The sequence below is a fragment of the Seriola aureovittata genome, chromosome 23, assembly GCF_021018895.1.
Source record: "Seriola aureovittata isolate HTS-2021-v1 ecotype China chromosome 23, ASM2101889v1, whole genome shotgun sequence".
Classification (NCBI taxonomy): domain Eukaryota; kingdom Metazoa; phylum Chordata; class Actinopteri; order Carangiformes; family Carangidae; genus Seriola; species Seriola aureovittata.
This window is the reverse complement of record NC_079386.1, coordinates 11,366,032-11,389,225: the sequence shown is the minus strand read 5'-3', so window position 1 is coordinate 11,389,225 and position 23,194 is coordinate 11,366,032. Positions and strand designations below refer to the sequence as shown.

Sequence of the window (23,194 nt, the reverse complement as noted above, 5' to 3'; positions counted from 1 at the left end):
TTTTGATGGGAAACACCAGTTGGTTTTATCCTAATCTCTATCTCAACACACACACACACAGACACACACATAAAATTCATCCTGCTATATCACCGCAAGGCAAGCTGACAGAGACTTTGTCAGCAACTTGGAGAGTGACTGTTCTCCCTGCTCTCTCTCTCTGTCTCTCTCTCTCTCTCTCTCCCTCTCTCTCTCTCTCTCTCACTATATCTCTCTCTCTCTCTGCATTACTGTAGTTCAGCTTAGGCCTCCATCCTCTACTGACACATCACTGCAGCACCATGAGTCATAGAGGGCCATCTAAAGCAGGTGAATGAGGTGACCTGTAGGACATCCCAGTGACTGGAGAATCTGTCTCTTCACAGGTTCTTAGCTCTCATGTGTCCCTAAGCAGTCGTGTAAGCTAAGTATGTAAGCTGAGCAGCTAAACAAAGTTATGTTAAAATGCAGTAACAGTCTGATCCTAAATGTTTCCATATCCTTCTTAACAAAACATAAAGTTGTCAAACAGAAGGGAGCAACATTGTATGCTCTTTATTTATAAGGCTCTACTGCAAAAGCTGCCCAGTTACCTCTGCTGTGTAGTTACATTTAAATACAGCGCTTACAATGTCAGGACATTTAAACTTTAGCTGTACCCCGTGTTCACACTAAACTTGGTAAAACTGGGTTCAAATACCCTGCTGCATACAGGTGGAATGAGCTCCAGAAAATGCTGAAAATGAAGTTACATTCTCTAATTTCACTGAAACATTTTAAAAGGTTGTATTTATGCATTTAAAATCACACTTGCACAATGAGTCATTAAAAAGTCATAGTTTTCTACCAATTCATGGAGCGAATGTGAGCTACAACTGATGAAATCTGTTAATGACAGCTGAAAAATAAACACTTTATTTAGCCTTTATTTACTTCTATCTGAAATAACGAAGCCATTGCTTCGAGTGGTAATTCTGCCCCTGTTATCACAGTGACCTGCACACATGCTGCACAAGTATGAAACTCCTGACAAGCACGAATCCTTTAGATCACAATTTATTCCAATGAGATCTCGTGTTTTGAGAGCAACTGTCAAAAATAAGGCAGTTAAATATTTCTTTTGAAGTACCCTGAGCTAAAACGTACACCTGTCACTGGAAACATTTTGGGCTTGAATCCAGCTTGTGACCTTTCCTATCAATCACAAGTAAAGATAGCGAGCTACCTGCTCTACTTATCTATTTATTTTGGCAGGAAGAAAGCACAAAGCATTAAACACAGGGGAAATACCAACTTTCTTCCTCTATTTGTTATTTATATTGTTTCTGTGTTTTAGATATCCTCAGCTCTTGCTTTGTTCTTCAATTGCATTCTTTTCTCATTAGGCATCTTGCTTTGTTGGACAGGTTCTCAAGAGTTTATTCATTCATTACCTAGCAGAGCTATATCTTTTTACCTACTATCTGATCTTTTGTCTTTGGCCCTTAAACTTGCTTTTCAGTGCTGGTTACAGTCATTTATTCTACTGTTTCACTGAATAAGATTGTCAGCGAAATGCTTATGTAATGATACATGAAAACGAAGAGTGAGTTTGTATCCAAAACCTAATAGCCAACCTTGCAAGTGACACCTCCTCCTCCAGAACAACTGATACTGGACGTAGAAGCTATTTTCTAGATCCAAAAGATGCTGTAACGTGAACCTTTGGTACCAAATTTGTGCAACATGGACACAAAACTCTGTGAATATAAATGAATCTAGCACAGGCATTTGTGGGTTTTGAGAGTAGGCCGTCCTACAGACCATGCCACATGCCATCATCTGATTCTGCTTGTTCTCTGCATCTGTTCCCACTGCGAATGCCAAGGGAACGAGGAGTCCAACATGGAGTGGCTTTGAAGCGTCATTGCCTTGAGCATACAAACGTAGTTTTCCTGCTCATCGGAGCTCACAGTCATTTGGCGTGTCCCTCACTCGCTCTGCATCTTTCGCCCCGAGGCCTTAGCTGCATGTGAATTACGACACATGGAGTAAAGATCAGCTGGTCATGTACAGGAGGGTCTCCAGTGATTTCCTCTTCTTTTTTTTTTTTTTTGCTCTTATTGTCCTCGAGTATGATTGATAGAGCACATCATGAGCCGTGCCAGTAAATGGTCCTCATCATTTCCGATAGTATTGAATTGGTGTGTGCATAGATGCTGAGGGGAAAAAAGTAGACTCATTGGAGCTTACGGTAGATTCGCCACGTGGAGTGAGAAATAATAGTGGCATGAAAAAGCCACCATTTAATATGATAATACCTAATTATGCAGCTACTATGCTGAGTGTTCTGGTTTCTGACTAAAGAGATTGTGCAGAGAGATTGTCGGTGTTGGCTTTGGTATGTAAGACTGATGATGATGATGAGGAAGGCAGTGATTGTGATGATAATATCCTTTTCTTATAACACAGAAGCGCACTTAAATCAAATTTCACAGTCGTATTCTCACATGTAAACATACCTCCCTTTAATGAATGCATTAATGTCTTTTTTAAAAACAGTCCCATCTGTTCGATATATATATAAAGCAAATCTGCTCATTCTCTTAATACTACTGATTACTGAGCATTAGGAAATTTGGCCAAGTCTGGATTTTACATAACAGTGTGTCATTCAAACATTTGCTGTGCAGCAGCAGAACAAATCTGCTTTTTCTTACTGAACACAAAGATTTATGAGGGGGGGTTTTGTGCTGAACCTCGGTGCTCGTGTGGTACCGACCAGAATCTCTGCATAGCCCCGGATAAGTCCCGAAAGCTTGCACTGGATGTTTGGTCAGATTTGTAATCTTGTTTGCTTAAAGTTTGATGAGATATTTCCTAATGTAAATCATTTTGCCAATTTTTGATTAATTTGTAAGTTCGTCAAGGCCAATGTGTGTGTTTAGACAACGTGTGTGAGATGAGAGCGATGCTGTCAGTGAGACGGAGGGATGAACACCGATGCTTGAGTGGTTGTCAAAGAGTAAAAGGGCACAAAGTGAGTCCCACTTTATTATTTGTTGTCTTCTATTTTAAACTTCAGACATTTACAATTAACACTCAGCTCCTGAAGTGTTTTGATGATGGTGATTAACCAGGATGGGTTAACAACACTTGATGGGCACAAGGGGTTCATGCATGTTTTTTTCTCTCTTCTCAACACCAGTTCACTTCTAAAATACATACAGCAACATTTTACTTTATTTACTTTCTCTTACTCCTCATATCAAAACTGTGAAATGAGAATGAGGCCTTACTCCTTACTCATCCACCCTCAGCTTTAATTTCTCCTTTCTCTCACCATTACGTTGTGCTGTGTATGTGATGTACGGCAGGCAGGTGGCATTTTCACTGAACAAGCACGGGTTTATTCTTGCTTGCGCACATTTGTTATTTTCACCACTCACCGCAAACATGGATGTTCCTACTTGGGCAAAGAGGTGCAACGTTTTCTATTTCCGCTGTACACTGTACATATGTGACTGCAGTCCTCACGGTGTTGGGACTGTGGTGGCAGCTACTGTCCATCCCTGATGTCACAAACTAGCTGCTAGATGTCCCGACTGCACCACAAATGTGCCTGTGGCGCTGAAATTGCCTTAAATAAGTCGCACTGTGTGCATCATTGATTCAACTGTTCACCCTGCGCCACTGGTCCAAAAAATAGAGCCCTAAAACTCTTTGAAAGATAATGATGATAAACACTTCCTGTCTCTCTTTCTCACCTTCCCTGCCCTCTATATATTTTCTTGCTTCTTCCTTCCTTGCCTCAGGGTCTGGTGGGAGAAAAGTACGGCAGCATCCGAGTGCCGGGGGAGGTGGAATCAGCAGAGTTTGAGATGATCTTGGATGCAGCTGTGGAGGCAGGGCTGGACACACACATCTTGGAAGAGTGGTACTGCAGGGATGAAAACTCTGTGCCACCCGCATACTACCTCAAACCTAAAGCCCAAATGCTTAAGAACTACCAGAACTCTGTAAGTCCAACTGACCAACTGACCTATATAAGACACTTTTAAACCCCAGTACTGACAGAAAAGGGATTTGTTCGTAGTTATTTGTCTTCCTGATGTGTTGCTTTTAATAACTTCACCTCCTGGAGGCAGGTTGTTGACAGTGTTGATAACTGATTCTTGTCCTTGAGCTCTGTGGTCCATGAATTTACTCCTCCTTGAGGAACATTTTATATGCACATACAGAGAGGAAAACCAGCTTTGTTTTCTCTGTTTCTGAGCAAAGTTGTTTTGATTCAGGCAGCTCTTGAACCCTTTAGAAGTCTTGTACTTTAATGTTTGCCAAATAAGGGGGAAAAAGTTTTAGTATTACTTGCAAAGGACCTCATAAAGTCATTTAACAATAATTCTGTCAGCACAGTTACTTTTAGATAAAGCAGTTTAGCTTCTGCATTCCAACTTCTTATCTTGTCCATAACTTTATAGAGGTAATAAAATATGGCATTTTCTTAAAAACTGCATGATAATGTTGCCTTGGCTTTTACTTGAGTGATAAAAACTATATAATGTTGGCTGGTGTAGCACTTTAACACACTTAAGCATGCAAGATCTGAGACAATCTAATAAAATCACAAATCAAATCAGGAATCAATCATGCCTGTAAATTTCTACCAGTTGATTTAAAAAACAGATTTTCTGTGTACTTAAGGTTTGGTGCACACTAGAGGGTTGTCAAATCCTTCACCAATTTTAAAAACAAATTTAAATCGTAAGAACGCAGACCCCAGACAATTACATAAAGGCACAGGATCACACACCTAAAATTATACTAAACAATTTCAGAGTGATGATTCCAGTGACTTGGGAACTCACAGAAACTTGTGTGATCAATTGTGACTTCAGAGTAAAACAAACATGGGGGCAGACCATCACCGTCAGCTGGTGTGTGATATGTGCTGAAAAACAAAATATGAGAAAGAATGAAGATGCAATCAGCAAAATAAAGTTTTATTTTTAGTACACAAAATCCGGTTGGTGATACGTCCTGGTCAGCTCACTGTCATTGGCTGCAGGATTCTGTCTCGCACTACAGGATTTCATGTCGTAAAATATTTTAAAAATGTTTGATATTAATGATTTGAAATCAGGGAGACTCTGATCCAGTCTGTAACATTAAGAGTGTGTCTGTAAACCCTTCACACTACAGATTCATTTGGATAGATAATCGGTTCAGACCAGCCTTGATGTCCCTGCAATTGTCAGGAGCCAATCAGACCCAAAATCTGCCCAGTTATCCTCTAGTATGTGGTCAGCTCACACAGTCAGTCTAAATTGGTGTTTCTTACATCACAAACAGAACAAAATCTCCTTTGTTACTGTTTTTATCTGCACAGTACCTCCAAAAACCCAGACCGATAAGACTCCCTCTGTACATGACGGGAGTCCTCCATCCTACTGTAAAGTCAGACTGTCCTCTCCCTGCCCCCTGTTCTGCTTAGATGGAGTCAAGCAGCGCAGCCAAGACCAAGAATGACAAGGCCTGGAGGAATGTGTCAGAGGAGATCAAGAGGATCTTCCGAACGGCGGTGCTGCAGCTTCAGGAGAAGGGGACCATGAAGAGCGCTCAGGCCAAGAAATTCCTCTGCTCTGGTTAGTTTCACGACTACTTTTTCTTTCTCTGTCACATTTTCATGTCATATAATAAACAATTAATTCTTTTGAAGTTGAAACTCGCCTTAGCAGCTCACTTCTGTCTTCCTGGGTTTCTAGTTGGTTTTTGAAATTAATTATTGGTTTCTGTGTTAAAAAATGATTATTTGGCCTTTTTTTTTTGATAAACAAGTAGCTGATTAGTCGATGTAACATTTCCACCTTAAATGGGGAAAATTACAAGGCTGTCTTTTAAATGTGTGACGCTTGTTTAGACTGTCATCTACTTACAAAATTGATAACGAGATGAGATGCAATCAGGATCTGTCAGCTCAGCAGATGACAGTGATTGATCGATCATGTTGTATGTTCAGCTCAAGGTGATTAATCCACAATGTCAGGAGAAAACAAACGTTCTTTCTCAAGAAAATTGCTTTGTGACTTTTCAAGCCCACACTTCCCCTTTTTATTCATTACTTTTCACTCTGTTTTTCAATGTTATTTTTGCAATATTTTCATTATGATCAGGCTAATGATTTAGTAACCCTGCTCTATTGTGTTGCTTGCCACAAAACCACAAATTTCCCATGAATGTGGTACTTGAAAGATGCTAATTATTTTCACCAAAGTGGCCTTTGTGAACTCTCTTATTAAGATCAAACAACAAAACAGAGTTATTCTCAGTTTTTTCACACCTCCGCTCTACAACATGTACAGGTACAACTCTGACATCTGATCGTGTCCTCTCAATGTTTATTTTCACTCTGTAAGGTTGATCCGATAAACTCCATATGAGTTCTTGTCTTGTAACAGATTTTCCATTTGGGAGTCAGCCATTTATTACTGAATTGTTTGGACAGCACTGAAATAATCTTTCAAGACATCTCCTTTTCTCAGTCTGTCATTGTGGGAGATGATCTGAGCCATATGCCTTTAGGATCTGATGACAAGTCTTTGTTTTACAGGCCTTGTTTTACAAACTAGGCACAGCTTGTAGCCTTTTACATGGTAGAAATAATGAGTAATACAAATCTAATTAGGTAATTGCCATTCAACTTTTATAATTTCACTTGAAAAGGAAGCATCTCTTTTGTGTCAGGAAGCTGCAGTTTTTATGCGCTTTAATTGAGCACACTGGGCTTTAAGCGGTGCCTGGTCGTACTGTATAGAGGAAGTTGTGCCGTCGCTTGGAACTCCCAACTTTCCTTTCACACTTTTTTTTTTACCTCTCCCACCTAATTAGCAGGCTACCAAAACTACACAGGAGATGCTGGCAGAGTTTCAGTCAGCCAGCTCTTTGTGGGGGAGCCTGTGATACAGTTCAGTAGTGCTGGCTTATGTGATTTTATCAACTTTGTTTCTTCTTAAATAAGGCTCAAGAGAAATCTATCTAATCGGAGGGTAAAGGCTTCTAAAATCTGTTCAGCTTTGCTCCTGAATGAAATCTTAATCCTGCATCTGTTAGACTTTTATCGTTGCAGGTTGTACATTACAATCCAGCACTGGCCTTTATCAGCTGCTTAGAAAAATTATACAATTAGACCATTCAAGAATGAGAAGTCATGGTTTTTCACCTAAAATATGACAGAGTTGTATTTTTTCTCTTACTTCAGCCTTGGAGGATGAATTAGACTTTGCCCTTGGGAAACAAACTCCTGCCTTTCTCAGGAAATGTGTCTGCTACATTCGCAAGATCTCCAACTTCGACCGCTTCGCCAAAATCCCTGAGATGGCCCGGTACATGGATATCGTGGTCAGCGGTGACCGCATCATGCGCAACCAGGAATCCTACGAACGCCTTCTGAAGGTGCGGGATGAGTTCATCCCAACGGTCGTCGCTGCATCCAACCTCCGCGTCTATTCTTCTGTCACTCACTGCGACATGAAGCTGGGCTACTCCCAAGAGGTGGAGAGCCACTATGTGGAGGGTCTGTGTAAGCAATTCTACGAGGACATGGTGGATATCATCCAGGCCACGGTCCAGCAGAACTTTGACACAGAGACCGACCCTTTGTACGACGAGATCCTGCAGCACCTGTCTCTCTGTAAAACCCACGCAGCGCTCTACGAGTACAAGACCGAGTCGTTGGATTACGTGCAGGAGTATCTTATGCCGTCCAAGGGCAGCAGAATGAGCCCTCTGGTGGTGTACGGCGGACCGTGCACTGGAAAGACACTGCTGCTGTCTGAGGCCGCCAAAGAGGTGAGACATGAGCGAGAGATTATGTGAAAGTTATGGTGAAGTCTTTCTGCTTTAGTGTAACCCCCAGCCCCTGTTTCTCTCTCACTGTGGCCGACTTCACGCCTGCGCTCGTCTGTCCGTCTGATCTTAGCATGTGTCCGTCTTTGTACAACAGAGTATGAGTGGGCGTGCAACTGTTCATCTCTTCCCATCAAACGCTTGTTTGACCATCTGCGTGTCCGCCAAGAGACAGTCCATCGCCACGCACATGTCTCTAATTTCCTGTGATGCCATGGCAGTGTGCGCGTGTCTGTGTTTGTGTTCCAACATCTGCATATAAATAGACTTTTATCGGTCTGGGTGTATGTTTTTATTTGTGATAACATCTGTAGTGATTCCCGCAAAGTCTGTGTACATTTGTTTCTTAATGGTTTGGTTACGTGTGTGTGTGTATGTAGCTTTATGTTTGAGCACATGGAACATACTCTGTGTTCACTCTGTGGCTTTGTGTGTGCCATCTGGTTGTCCACCTACATTAGGATCACACCGTAGCCAAGATCACACAGCAGACGCCCACATATCCACCCTTCCTGTTCAACCTTTGTAAGAAATGTTACATTAATACTCTTATTTATTTTAAGGGCCATTCATATCATCCAGGTTCAGTGTATAGTAGTTGTATAGAATATTACAAGGTACAAAAACACTAACAAAACAGGTGGAACAACACGTTTTATAACATTAATGGATGATATAGATAAATTCTCATCATCTCTGTCCGTCATTTCATCTGATGCTGCTACAAATGGTTTTCATTTCAGTGCAACACCAAAGCATTTTTTTAGTTTCCATCACGGGAGTATTGCTGCTTTCTTAGCGCCTGTTCTGATTTCTGTGGCATAACTTTTATTCTTTCATGTTTCCAATAGCAGGTGGATGTTTCAAAAGCTTCCTTGTAACATGCTGACAGCCACACTGTGAAAGCGAGTTTTTGTAAATAAAGAAGAGAAAAATGGGCTTTCTGTAATCTTAAAAAAAATGTGTGAGAAATACACAGAAAGCTAAATATCAGCTCTATCCATTCAGAATTAAAACTAGAAAAAGTCTATTATGACAAAAAAAAAAAAAGATTAATTCACACAATTGTGATTAACAGTTGACTCATCAAATAATACAGTATTTCTAAACAATTACGGCCCACACAGATAAGCTGACTGATTTATCACACCGTATTGTGAGTGGGCTGTGTGTTATCTGTTTTGAAATTGTCCACCTCATCATTTAGTGAAAATAAGTACTAAATACTTTATCCACAGATCTTCCCTGTCTTTGTTTTAATCTGCTCCCACAGCCGTACAGATGCAGTTTAAATCAGATGATCCAAGATTAGTACAGTAATTGCGGTGTTCTTTGATTGTGTTACATTTCTTACAACCTTATTATCCCATGTATTAATCCCCAGCCATTTCATACTTACAGCATGAGCCATATCACACTTCATACAGTATGAAATACAAGTAAAAGTACAAGTAAAAACAACCTAGGTGGCCCTGGTTTTTGAAGGCGAGAGGAACGTTATTAGATTTCAGTCAGACTACCTAAAGCCCACAGAGTGTGATTCACGCCTAGCCTGTTTGGTTTGATTCATCTGACCCATGGAGCATTTATGTCTTTACTTTTGAGCGCAGACCACAATGGGTCCATCTCTAACCACCTCTGAGAGGCCAGAGCTGTGGTTTGTTTGTAGCGAGAATACGACACAGACAAATCAGTGTAGGTGTAGATTCATGAGCTAGAAATTCATCTTTATTAATCTTTTTCTGATTTCCTGCTCTTTACAGTAGCACAGGATTTGGTATGTCCTCTATTTGTTTCTAGTGTTTATATCAAAGGAAAGCCAGTTGTATAATGTACAAAGAACAAGTCTAATCAAAAAGTAAAGTGTACAAATCCAGATATCTATAACTTGTGCACATAGTAATGACCTGTGGGTGAAACCTGGGTGATTTAAGATAATGGTCAAATCAACAGTTCACAAAATTACATGCTAAATTAATTAAAGAAAGACCTTTTTGAAAGCAATGGCAAAATCAAAACAATATTAATAGAACTGGTTATTCCAAAGAGTTGAAATCTGTGCTGCCAGATACTGATGCCAGATTAAAGAGCTTTTTTTGAGCATGTGTCTGTGGCAGGTCCACGCTGGGTTGGACTGAACAATAGTATGCATGCATGCAGGTAGTAATGAAGGATACAGCATGTTTTTATGACAAACTAAATTAAAAATAAGACTGAAATTGCCTGCTGTTACGTCAAGCAATAGAGGTGTATGTCAAACTTTTTGGTTTGTTTTTTAGTGGACAAGCAAACAAATGGGAAAATTTGGTTAGTAAAGTGGATACAAGTAAGAACATAGTAGAAAAAGTTAACATACTGGACATACATTATATCTTGTGTTTGACATATAATTTTAACCAGGCTACTGAGGAAAAAGGAAACCTGGCCAAAATGTCTTAACAGTTGTGGGACACAATGAGCTCTAAAACCAGGATCCAAACGTATAAACAATACACGTAGCTGTGTGTGTATAACTGCACACACACACTTTAATGAGTTAGCTGGACATAACAAAGTGGCAAAAAATAGGATAACGTGAAAGGGAATTAGCCAGATATTTTATTTAGAGCTTTATCGTCTCAGTTCACCATGTTAACCAGCAGCCTCAGGCCTTAATACAGTTTTATGATGATAACAGGTATTTCAGGATGTAAAATCATAAATCATACACAGTTGCAGAATAAGAATACAGAGTATCAAATGATAAATTACACTTGTTATTAAAGAGACTATTATAGCATTATATATAAAGGCTTCCTAACAGCACAATGGCTGCTTTGGCACAGTAGAGAATATTGCCAACGCAGGAATGAGTCTTCAGAGACTCTGCTGAATTTCAGGCGCCTGTTAAAGGCTGGCATTTACTGTACGTAAGTCAGGCTAATTAAAGTTGCATAGACTTTCATTCATGGTTGATTGTAATAGTGGGATTTAGGCTAGTGCATGGCCATATAGAATTACATTTTTGCATTTGCCACTTTGCAGCTCTGTGATCTTGCCATCCTGTTCTGCAGTTGTATTGTATTCAATGTAAAATATATAACATGAAACATAATATAGTCGCAGTATTATTTACTGCAACTTTTTCATAAAGAGATGTTATTGATAGGAATCTGTTAATATAAAGCAGGCGGACAAAAAGATTATACATGACTTTTGCGCAACCTTTACAGTATTTAATATTCACAGTTTTATAAATGCAGTCACAAAAATCATATTTCAAATTGTAAATACTCTACTGACAGACTCTGTGTCTCTCTGTTTTTCTCCCTCCCTCTCTCACATGTACTCGAAGCTAAATGTGGAGCAGGCATCCTCACTCTTGCCCTAAAAGTGTCAAATAACATCTTAATGTCTCCCGAAATCTCAACTGAGCCATTTAATGAATTCATGAATGAAATTATAATATCAATGAAGTCTCAAAATTGGAGTAGTTGTCATTCATAGAATATTTCCTACGATGATAAGAATATTCATATATGAATTAAAATATATGTATTAATGACTTTGGAGAATGTTTGAGGACATTAAAACGAACATCATCATCATCATCATCACTGTTTTATACCTTTTTTTCTGTGTAAAAAAGTTGGTACAGCACAGATATGGTAAAAAAATGTATTAAACCTCTCCTCTGCATTGTGCCAATGAGCCCTGCCTCAATACTGTTGGAATAACAAATAATTCGATCCGTCTGCCCTCACTGTAGAGCTGTTTCTTTAACCACACCTAGCAGAATAACGGTACATTTTTCCCACAGTAAACAAAAACAAATGTGTGGCCCCAGTGGCATTTATAATTTGTTTATTTTAAGATTTTTCAATATTTATATTGTAGAAATTTGTGAGCATTCTGCAGATTTGGGTTATGGTTTAGAGATCTTCATAATCATCATATCTGTTAATAAAAGTATTTGCAGAACCCATTGATAAAAATATATATTCTGTATTTATTCTAACAACCACCCTCAATGCTGTTTTCCAGGCTTACACATGGCTGCAGAAAGAGATGGGCCCTGAAACCGACCCAGTGGTCATTGTCCGTTATATTGGCTCCAGCCTGCTCTCCACAGACCTGCGCACCCTCCTCCAGAGCATCTGTGAACAGATTGCAATAAACTACCGCTGCCTGATTCACTTTTTGCCTAACAAGATCCAGGAGATGAGGGAGCTCCTGATCAACCTTCTAGGGGAATCCTCATTCCACAGGCCTTTGGTCATCATTCTGGATGCCCTGGAGCAGCTCTCAGATGCCGATGAAGCTCGTAAGCTGTGGTGGCTCCCCATACACCTGCCTCGGACAGTCCGCATCATAGTCTCAACGTTGCCCAATAAACACGGCATCCTGCAGAAGCTCCGACACCTCATCCATGATGAAGGGTATTATGTGGAATTAATTCAGAGGGACCGCAAGATCTGCAGCCAAACATTAAAGCAGCAGTTGCTGGGGGTGAAGAGGAAGGTCACCTCAGGCCAACAGATCTATGTCAATGAGGCACTTGCCAAGTGTACATTGCCTATGTTTGTCAACCTCATCTACAGAGAGGTAGTTCACTGGAGGTCTCACAAAGATGTGGATGACAGCTCCCTGTGCTCCACAGTGCATGATAGCATAGAAAAGCTCTTCTACTCTGTAGGAAACAAGTTGGGCCAACGATTTGTCATCAGAGCCTTAGGGTACATCACCATGGCGAAAGCTGGACTAACTGAGGTCGAGCTAGAAGATATTTTGTCCCTGGATAACATAGTGCTTGGTGATGTTATTGTGGCAACTTACCTCAAAAACCCTTTGAGGATCTCTTATGACTTGGTTGCAAGACTCAAAGAGGAGCTGGAGGGATATCTGGTGGAACGTCAGGTACGTAACGTCACCCTGATGGTCTGGGCCAACAGACACCTGCATCTCATTGCTCAAAAGCTGTATCTCAGCCATGAGGAGGATGTCCATCAAATGCACAGCCTCCTAGCCGAGTACTTCCTGGGGGCATGGTCAGGTGGCAGGAAGAAGATCTTTACTTACGATAACAACCATTTCACTTCCCTTAACATATCTCATCACAAAAACCCCCACCATCAACAGTCACATGAAAAAACATCTTCTGACAAGTACTCCTATGACAGGCAGACTCCCGAGCAGCCTTGGGTGTTCCAGTGCAACCTTTTAGAGCCTGACATTTTCTTTGTCAACCACAGAAAGATGACAGAGCTGGTGTACCACCTTACCAGGAGCGGGCGCACTGATGACCTCATGTTTGGTGTCATCATGAACTTCAGCTGGCTCTACACAATGATCAAGATTGGCCAGTTTGAAAAGGCTTTAACTGACATTGACCTAGCTTACAGCTACACCCAAGAAAAAGAACTGAAGTTCCTGGCCACTACTCTGCGTAGCATCAAGGTAAAAGTGCTGAAGAATCCAGCGTCACTGTCGGCAGAACTGCAGCAACGGCTTCTTCCAGTTGTCACCTCCCTCCCCAAGCTCAGACACCTACTCCTGGAGTGTGACAAAGATGGTCCGAAGTACTGCTCCATAGTGCCTCTCCACTCTTCTATGGATGTCACATACAGTCCAGAGAGGCTTCCTCTGTGCTCTAGCTACATGCAGATTGTGGAGATCTTGCCCACTCTTGCTCCAAACATAGTCCTTGTAGCCCTCGAAGATGGGTCTGTCAGTACCTGGGATGTAGAGAGCAGACAACTATTGCGACAGATCGACACAGCCAGATCCGTTGTGCTGGGAATCAGACTAACCACTGATGAAAAGTATCTGGTCGTGGCCACAACCAAAAACACGCTACTTATCTATGATAATCACAAGTCCTGCCTTTTATCTGAGGTCGAAATCAAAGGGTCTAAGCATGGTGGTGTCACTGGTGGGGTGGCCTTCATCAATGGTTTTACTTTGTCCACCCATCATGCTTTGGCTTGGCTTGAGGCTAGTAAAGACGTCAATGTCATTGACCTACTCTACGGATGGCCTCTCTACCAGTTCCATTGCTGGTATGAGGTGACTTGTGTGCAGTGCTCTCCAGATGGAATGTATGCCTTCTGTGGCCAGTACCTCAACACTGCATCCATCTTTCATTTGGGAAATGGGGACAAGTTGGCCACTGTGACCTCTGAGTTTTCTGGGGGGTTCGTCAAATCCATCCTTGTGCTGGACACCCTTAACCAAATGGTGATGATTGACAATGAAGGCAGTTTGTCAGTGTGGAACACAAAAGAGATCACCAACCCGAGGCTGATGGAGGATTATGATTGTAGAGGGGATGACAGTGAAGTGGTGGGCATTGAGTTATCAGAGGACCAGCGCGCCATTCTCATTTGCAAAGCCAGAAGTATTGAGGTACTAGATACAAAAGTATGGAAAATGGTAGAGAAGTTCAAAGCCAAACGTAGTGAACGCTTTGTTGCTGCTGTTCTCTCTAAGAATGGACAAAGCATTGTGGCGTCCATGGAGAACACCTCTTCCATCTTTGTCTGGAGGAGGGACAGTGGACAGTGCATGGCTAGCCTGATTGAGATCTCAGGGGCTATTGTCAAACTCATTAAATCAGTCCACCATAACCTGCTGCTTTCTGTTGCAAGCAGTGGAGTGCTGTCTGTCTGGGACATTGATATCATCACCGCCATGTCTAATATCGACAAAACAGGCAAGAAGATTCAGACCTTGCTGCTGTCCGGCAGAGAGGATTACGTGTTTACCATGGACGGTTCAGAAGCTGTCCACAAGTGGAACTTCAGCACTGGCTTTATTGAGACGGTCTTCAAGCACGAGGGTATAGTGGAGAACTGTGTGCTAACCTCCTCAGGGGATCTAATGGTGACTTCAGATGACAAGTCCAGCCAGTACATTTGGCAAACCAACACTGGAGAAAACATCTTCCGCATCAACGGACAGAGAATATCACAGCTGCTAATCACCCACAATGACCAGTTTGTGGTGTCTCTCTGTGAGCAGAACGCCTCCAGAGTCTGGAGGCTCGCGACCGGGCACAAAGTGTGTAACATCTTAGTCACCCTCCAAAATGCATTGATCACTACGGCAAACACTTTCCTAGTGGGAACCTCCAAAAACAAGCTCCTCGCTGTCAGCCTGTGGTCGGGCAGCGTATCCAAGAAGTTTGTCTGTGATGATGGTATTACCATCATCAACTTCAAGCTCATTCCTGACTGCCCCGACTGTGTGGTGTTCATCACATCCACAGAGACTGTCTTCATCTGGAGTGTGGCAGATGAGTCAGTCTGCAGGCGAGTTCAGCTGCCAACCAACTTCCTCAAAAATCTAGAGGACTTCCAGATCTCACCCAATGGGAAACTAGGAATTGTCTCCAAGGGTGATGAGAATATTAACGTCCTTGACCTTCACAGCGGGAAGCTGAGGCTCGTCCATGCTGCTGGTATAATCTGGCGTCAGAAATTATCTAGAGATGGCCGTTATCTAGTGTACGTCTGTTTCCGGAACTGTGATGAGGATGACGATGCCGGTGTTGTGTCCAATCTTATAGTGATGCGCCTTGCTGATGGTAAGAGCATCGGCACATGCTCTCTTTACAAGACTCCCACCTTCCTGTCGCTCTGCCAGAGAGCACTCAACATCATCATTGGCTTTGAAGACGGAAGCATTGGTACTTACACAGTGGTGGACCGTGTGGATGCTGCCCTCAAGATAAAGATAGCCACCTCCAACAGCCGACAGATTGTCAACAATGCCTCGCAGAAGGTACGGCCCAAGTGTGGCAACCATTCCTTTAAGACCATTGCTGACTGCGTTTGGAGGGAGTCGACGGAGGTCTTCTCCAGGGACAGCCCCATCAACGTTTCTGACTCTGGTGAAGGTGAGTCAACCACGCCTACAAAAAAGACTGAACTGCTGCAGTGATGGGGGACGAACAAAAAAGTAGGTGGAGTTAGGACAGAAGGGTGGAGATAGATGATAAAGTTTAGAATCTCTGGGGTTGCAGTTGATTCTTGTTTACAGCCACGTGATTCAGCTGCAGATGTCAGCCCTCTGGGTAGTTAATGGGCCGACCGTTTTAACGCTGCACTCAAATTATGTATTACTTACTTCCAACTTATGATACAGTTTCTGTTTGTTTTACACATGAAGACTGTTAGAAAAACACTTTGTTTTTGAAAAGAAGAAAAAATTTAAACTCTGTAAGTTATTAGTTTGCCATTATGTGTCCTTTTGCATTTGAAGAACAAAGTTATTATTCAAATGTCTCGGTCAAACATTTTCAGAGCCATTCCAGTGATCTTAGCCACTTTCATTGTACACTATCTTTATTTACATTGTGCACATTAAGCCATAATGTTGTTCTTAAAAGTGTATATTTATGTTTGTATTTACATCAGTCGGTACTGTACAAAATGGAAGAACTATGAACATATGTACATATCTCTTTTTGGCTGCTGCAATTTGTGCAACTCCTTAAAAATGTTATGTTGTGCTTAATGCAATCAAAGTGAGTGCCTGGAATTTAAAATGTTCTTTATGTGCAGATTACAAGATTTATGAAAATGCAGGGAATTTGTAAACACAGTATACACACAGTTACATAATACTTGCATTGACGTTAAATCTAAACGATCAGTGTACTGAAATCCAGTCAACAACATGAAAGATCGATGGCATTGCTCTTTGTAATGATAGTTGTAGAAATTTCTTGGAACAGTTTACGTGAATTTGATGTGACGTTACCTGCGGTTCCATCAATTTGTGTGCTGTTCGTTTTAAGGGAAACACCACTATTGAGCATACAGTGTAGCATAGCACCATACACATTCACGCCTTAACCAGTGTACTTGCTTTAGGTTTAGTGGAGTTTGTTCAAATGTTTCAGTATAAAAGGACAAGAGTGATTAGCCCAGTGTTTCACCAAAACAACTTGGCTGTGTGAATATATTTAGAGGTGTAGACAGTAGGTGGAAGCACTTTATGAGTGGTTTGTGAGAAGTTGTTAGATTTATTCATATAAAAAATTGTATAAATTGTTTAAAGTGATCTAGATTTGTCTTAAACAGGTGTTGGATTTGCCTACAAAAATACACAAGGCCATCCAGGTACTTGCAGGCTACAGCTGACTCACTGAAATACTCGTCTCTCTATATATGCCTGGTATGAATACAAAGATGTCGTCATCTTAACTACTAACTGCAGAGACGGGCAAATTGGAAATCTATGGGATCAAATAAGGGTCGATAAGATTTTGTGTTCAGAAAAAAATCAAAACCTTTTGTAAACCTGTGAAAAAACTTAATGAAAACGTGGTTGTGGATGTGTAGGAAAGATTTACTGTTGTAGTAAAATTTTGAGGATGTCAAAATTTGGGCACAAATAATATCAACAGTGAGGCTACGCCAAGAAAAACTGCTTTTGTGAACATCTGATGCAGATTCAAGCAGAAAACTGTGTCACCGATATTAAAGATGAACACACATTTAGGTTACACATACAAATTGAAGCCCTGTTTTTATCACCAAAATCAGGGCCAAAATTTGCCCTATAAATTTCCCTTTATTTTATTATTAGTATGTGCCTTCTGCTTTGAATCTGTACTCAACGAGCGCCTTGGTAGCTACATTGCGAAATTGCATGCCACATAACCACAACATCCATGGTTCGAGTCTGGTCTGGGAACTCTGTTGCATGTCATACCCCGGCCCTGTTACCTATCTGCCTCCTCACTATCAACTGTCCAGTTAAGACAAAAAAAACAAAACAAAAAAAGTCTTTCAATGAATAAATCTGTACTCAGATGTTCACACAAGCTGTGATTTTCTCTAATTATTTGTGTAACCTCACCACTGATATAATTTTGCTAAATTTTATTTAGACTTACTCATATGTTTTGTCTTCAAGAGTCACAAACCTGAATTTTTCATGCAGTTTTGCTGCAGATTTCCATAGGTAATACACAATGACAGAATTTCAAATTATTTCTACAATTTATTTTCAAGCTGTAAATCTTTTTGACCTTTACTCTATGTAGCCCATAGATTACAGTGAAAGCTGTTAAGATCTGGTTTGCTGACAATCTAAAAGAATTATCGGGGAGTCTATGAGGTTGTACCTTGCAGGTGCCGTGATAGCTTTTATAAAAGCATGTCTGTAATAACCCAAAACTGAATTTGTGTTCTGCAATTTTGAGCTCTGATGAGACCAGTCATCTGCCAGGCATGATTGAAACAAAACCCACACACTTACACTTCAACATATACTTTTTAAGGGCTATTCCATATTATTGTATGTTTACTAGTTTTGAACTGTTGAGATTATGGCCCTTGGATAATTTCAAAACCGGGTAGCAGCATCAAGCTTTAAGATACTTTTACTCCCTACAACTCAAGAGTTTCTAAATTGAAAAAGAAAGAAAAATTCTATCATGTAATTGCCAAAGTCCAAATTATAGTTTGTGTTTCATTTTGTTGACTTTCTCATTTGTTTTTGAGGCTTGTACTGTAATTATATTGTTACCAAATTGTTTCAGTGTTCTACCGTGATTATGTTTATGATAGAGAAAATGTGCTATCTTTGCTAAAAAGTTTAAAAAAGAGTCCTCTTATAAATATATTGGAATGCCAGTTTAAGAGTATATTTGAATGTGTCCATATGGAAGCCAGTAAATGGTATTATTGTATGTTAAGTAACTTGAATGACTTTTAATAACTTACATGTTTGCAACTCATAGTTGGCATACTGGTAATGAATGTTTCTATGGTATTCTTTGTATTGTCAGGACTGACTTACCTGTTTAGAGATTTATATTTTCATAAATGTTGTACTTACATTTTGTTACAGAGTTGTTTAACTGGAATTCAAACAGAAAAGAAACTTATGTCTGAAGCAATATGAAACTAGTGTGTATGCATTGTTTGTATGAAACATTTTAATGTAATAAAATGGTTCACTTTTTGCCTCCACTCCATTGCCTCAAGCTTTTCACTGTAATTAGTGGTTGCTACAAGACATTGCAATCATGTGTCTGCTTTTAGACATGAAAGTCTTTTTATTTACAGCCTTTGATTTCAGAGAAGACAAAGACTGATGTGAATAAGCTTTGGTCTAATTGGCTACAATTAACTCAGTACTGAAGTACCAGTAGCAATAAGTTAAGTTGCATGCTGTGAAACAGGTAATTCATGTTTATTTTTTCCTGGAGACAGAAAACACTGACAATGCTGACAACCTAACACACACACACACACAAACAGAGAGAGAGGGGGAACAGAGCTGTAAAATGATTTGATAGGCCAGTAATTGCTCGTCTGTGCTTGATGCCGAATGCCAGACAAGCGTGGTGAATATTTCTCCAACACTGGCTGACATTGTCAGTATAATTAGGCGATGCATGTGCAGCGCACCTGTACGGGGCCCTGCTCCAAACAAACACACTCGTGCACACTCACTGCCGCACACAGACTTGCAAGGTAAACACATCCAAGATCAAGCTGTGATTGGCCAATAAAATCCTGTTGCTTTGGGCTACCATTTTAATTTCCCAGTGGTGTCACTCTAAGCCAATCTGTGTGTGAGCGTGTGTGTGCATTCGTGAGCCCGTGTGTGTGTGTGTGTGTGTGTGTGTGTGTGTGTGTCCTGTCTCCACGGCAACATCGGCTCCACAGTGGTGACGGGCTTAGCCACGCCTCTCATTGTAATGATGGTGAGCTCATGTCTGTTGGCTATTGGGGCAGCTTCCAGTCCTTATGACAACAAGGGCTTGACTATCGCTAGCACATTCCACCTGCAGCGCCACACAGGCATATAATTACACCACTTGTTTGTTGAGCAGGAGGTCTCCATAGGTCATGCACTGTGTGTGTGTGCGTGTGTGTTTGTGTGTGTGTATGTGTGTGTGTGTGTGTGTGTGTGTGTCCTACAGTAGGTACAGTATGACATTGCCTCATATTTACCCAGCCCAAAAATAGCCACTTCACTGTCAGTGGCGTTTACTCTATAAGCCAGGGCCCTCCTTTTGTCATCCTCGTATTTTTTTTTTCCAAGCAACCTGTATTTTCAGTGATGGGGAAGCCTATGAGTCACCCATATCTCCTTCCACCCCCCGCCCCTATCTCTCTCTCTATGGCAGGCTAGATAAACCAGCCACAACTTAAATACTTTAACATTACTGGCAGCTGAAATTTGTGGAAGGAGAAACCTGCAGATAATATGCTAAAAAAAAAAAAAATACTCCAAATTCTCTGAGTAGCCTGTGTTTGACAAACTAAAAGCCAACTTTTTCATCAAATCTGGCATGTTTTCACAGGGAAGTCGCACCAATTTTAGGCCGCTCAAAGACGAAGCTCACACATGGCAAAGTGCCCTTTTTAAAAAAATGTTTTATTGCATAGGTGAGTTATAACAAATCCAATCACTGAAACACAACAGCTAAAGATTAACTAACCATCATTTCATCCCCATTATCTTTGTATTCCTCCCTCGCATTTCCCCCTTACCTCAACACTAGACCTCGGTTAGAAGAGATAACTACCAACAAGCCCTGACCTAATTCTTCTGAAGCATGCTGGGAGGAGAGACACTGATATCTGAAGGCTCTCTTCTCAGAGGCTGTTGCTCTATTTTGATTTCAGGTGAACAGATAGGAAATGGGAGATGTTAGAAAATCTGTTTGCCCTGATAGGTGAAAAAGATAAGAGCGTCCACTCTGTGAAGCTGTTGGAGGTTTTTTGGGGGTTTATTTCCATCTTAACGTACAGGGCAGAGGAGGAAATGAAACAGGAATAGACACTGGACAATTCACAAAGCAGTTAAAAGCTTCTGCACTATCTTATACTCTCCCATAGACTTGAGTTTTAATAATTAAAACAAATCAAATCCTGTATATTGTTAGAGACAGTTTTAAAGGCAAATACTTTTCCAGCTATGGCTAAGTCCATTTATTTTTCTGATGACTGACACTTCACTGTTAAAGCCCAACAATGAGGAGATTCAGCAATGTTTAACAACGGACCAAAGTTATTACTCTCGGTATGAAAAGCTTTTCAAAATTACAGTAGTGACGAACATGAAGATTTAGTCTGAGGTGGTGCACGCCCAAGATAGAGATTCAAATTATGTCTTGTTGTTTTAGTTGGAGAAAGGTTCGACACAACAGCGTCAGCGTTTCCTCAGAATCACAGATTAATCTTTGTTTTTGTTTTAGTTATTCTGGACCTTGGAAACAGCAGCTGAGAAAACATCATCTCACCACAGGGTTCATTTAGTAGCTGCTCTGGAGCTTTCAGTCACATCACATGATCATCAGCAGATGGAGGCAAGTTTTTGAGATTTTGGAAAATATGTTGATTCACTTTCTTGTTAAATGAAAAGATTGAAACCACTGTAATGTCTGTGCAGTAAATAGCTAGCTGCCAGGAGAGGGTTAGCTTAAGTTAGCATAAAGGTAAGCATAGAGACTGAAAACAGGGAGAAGGGTGCGTCTGAAGGTATCTGCCTGAGTGTATTAATTAACATGTTATATATATGTGCAAAAGCTGAAGTTTAAACAAGAGATGTTGTGGTTTTAGTTTAGGTTATGTGTTGAACTATTTCTTGGCTGAGGGGCGCAAATTCACTTTCCAGCCTTTATGCTAAGATAAGCTAACGATCACCTAGCTCTAGCTTTATTCTTAAAGGAATAGCTTGAATTTTGGTTGGAAAAAGGCAAATACCAAACAACAAAGTGTAAACAACAAGTTTAGGTTGTACAGGGGGCTATACATAGATCATCAGATGTGACAGCTTTATTGCACTTCCCATTTAACTCAGCTAAAAACCATCTTTCTCAAATGTTAACTGTTTATTTATAGTCTTTCATCATAATTTCTGGCAATTCGCTTTCAGTCGTGTCATAGTTCCATTCTTCTCTGTAAAAATGTAAATAAATAAATAAATAAAAGAAGAAGAGAAGGCAGTAGAGTGAAAACACAGATGGGAGGCACTTATGCAGCACCACTGTCCTGTATCTTTGAAAATCTCTATTTTGCATCTGATGTGTCACATTGTTGTCATGTTTTGTGTGTTCGCTTGAATATTTTTCCACCATCCTGTCAGCCGCAGCCGGAGCGGAAAAACGTCTCCAGTGTTTTTCAGTGACATTCCGAGAATTTTTTCCTTTCCAAAAGCCTGCATCTGAAAACCCTCACATCTTCACACTTACACATATGTAGTCATGAGATAATGTTTATAGATGATAACAAGCTCACACGAATACACATGCATCCATTTATACACCTAATATATACATATACATATACAACTTATTGCAGCTGGACTGTCGGAGAGGTTTTTCATCAATGGCACTTACTTTTTAAGTGCCAAATAACTTTCAAATGCAGGATGTTATTTGTTTTTTTGACTCCCATCCATGATTAAGTTGTGTGTGCACTCAAACTGGTTTTTCAGTTGTGTGTCATCTGCAGGTGAAGTAATTTGCCTATCAGCTCGCACGAAACTGTCCCCTCTCTGCACTGCAGAAAAACAACACATTCATTCATTTCATATCCTCAGCCGATAATATATTAAATATATATTATATTCTTGAAAAGATTTTTTCTCTTGAACAATTTTAATGCAGAGTTAAACATATAATATATATTTCTTACAGTGGGAATATGTCACTCCTGGTGCAAAAAATGCCATTATATTAGTAATAATGCTAATAATAATGCTAATAATGCTAATAATAATAATAACTTTTTGTACACATTTTGTAACTGTTGTGTCAGACTCATGCTCAGAAACGTATAATATCTCTTCTTCTTTTTCCCCCTTTCTGGGCTGAAGCCAGGTTTTGTTAAGTGGAGAGCAAGTGTTAAGGGGTGATTTCACTCTAATCGCATCCAAGTCATATGATCAACCATGGTAACTGTGAAGAGGCAGGTCAGGTTAAGCTGTGTCAAGCTCGACACAGGTTTCTAGGTCAAGACAGGAAGTCAGGTACATTAAAGCCCATGTGGTGTTTTACAGTCACACTTAGAGATGCTGGTGAAGAGCCAAATATAAAAGCAGGTAAGTCATGACCCCCAGGTGGTCATTACTAGTAGGCAGATGACCACAGGTGTAAATAAAAAGTCAATTAAAATGTGACACTTGTTAAAAAAGGTTTGATATTATAAGCTAATAGGGGGTTTGGCTTGTGGTCCCTTGCGATTCCAAGGACTTCCAGAGGTCAAATTGTTTTATCATTGTTTTAATGTTTTTGATTATTAAAGCTTGACTTTTGCTCTTTTTAAGAAAATAAAACTATAAAACGTTTTAAACCAAAGTTGAAAAATGCTTCATAGTTTAT

At 40.4% G+C, this 23,194-nt stretch overlaps 1 protein-coding gene across 5 annotated transcripts in view; it reads left to right on the top strand.

Annotated features, from left to right (window-relative positions):
• The window catches only part of LOC130164763 (NACHT and WD repeat domain-containing protein 2), a 47,769-nt gene extending 28,942 nt beyond the window's left edge, over positions 1-18,827 (top strand). For all 5 annotated transcript variants that reach the window (XM_056369709.1, XM_056369710.1, XM_056369706.1 and 2 more), the window contains 4 exons: positions 3,774-3,977; positions 5,453-5,603; positions 7,217-7,806; positions 11,887-18,827. In XM_056369709.1, coding sequence (XP_056225684.1) covers positions 3,774-3,977; positions 5,453-5,603; positions 7,217-7,806; positions 11,887-15,783 — 4,842 coding nt within the window. In that variant the 3' untranslated portion in view covers positions 15,784-18,827. The remainder of the gene's footprint in view (positions 1-3,773; positions 3,978-5,452; positions 5,604-7,216; positions 7,807-11,886) is intronic.
• The last annotated feature ends 4,367 nt before the right edge of the window (positions 18,828-23,194 follow it).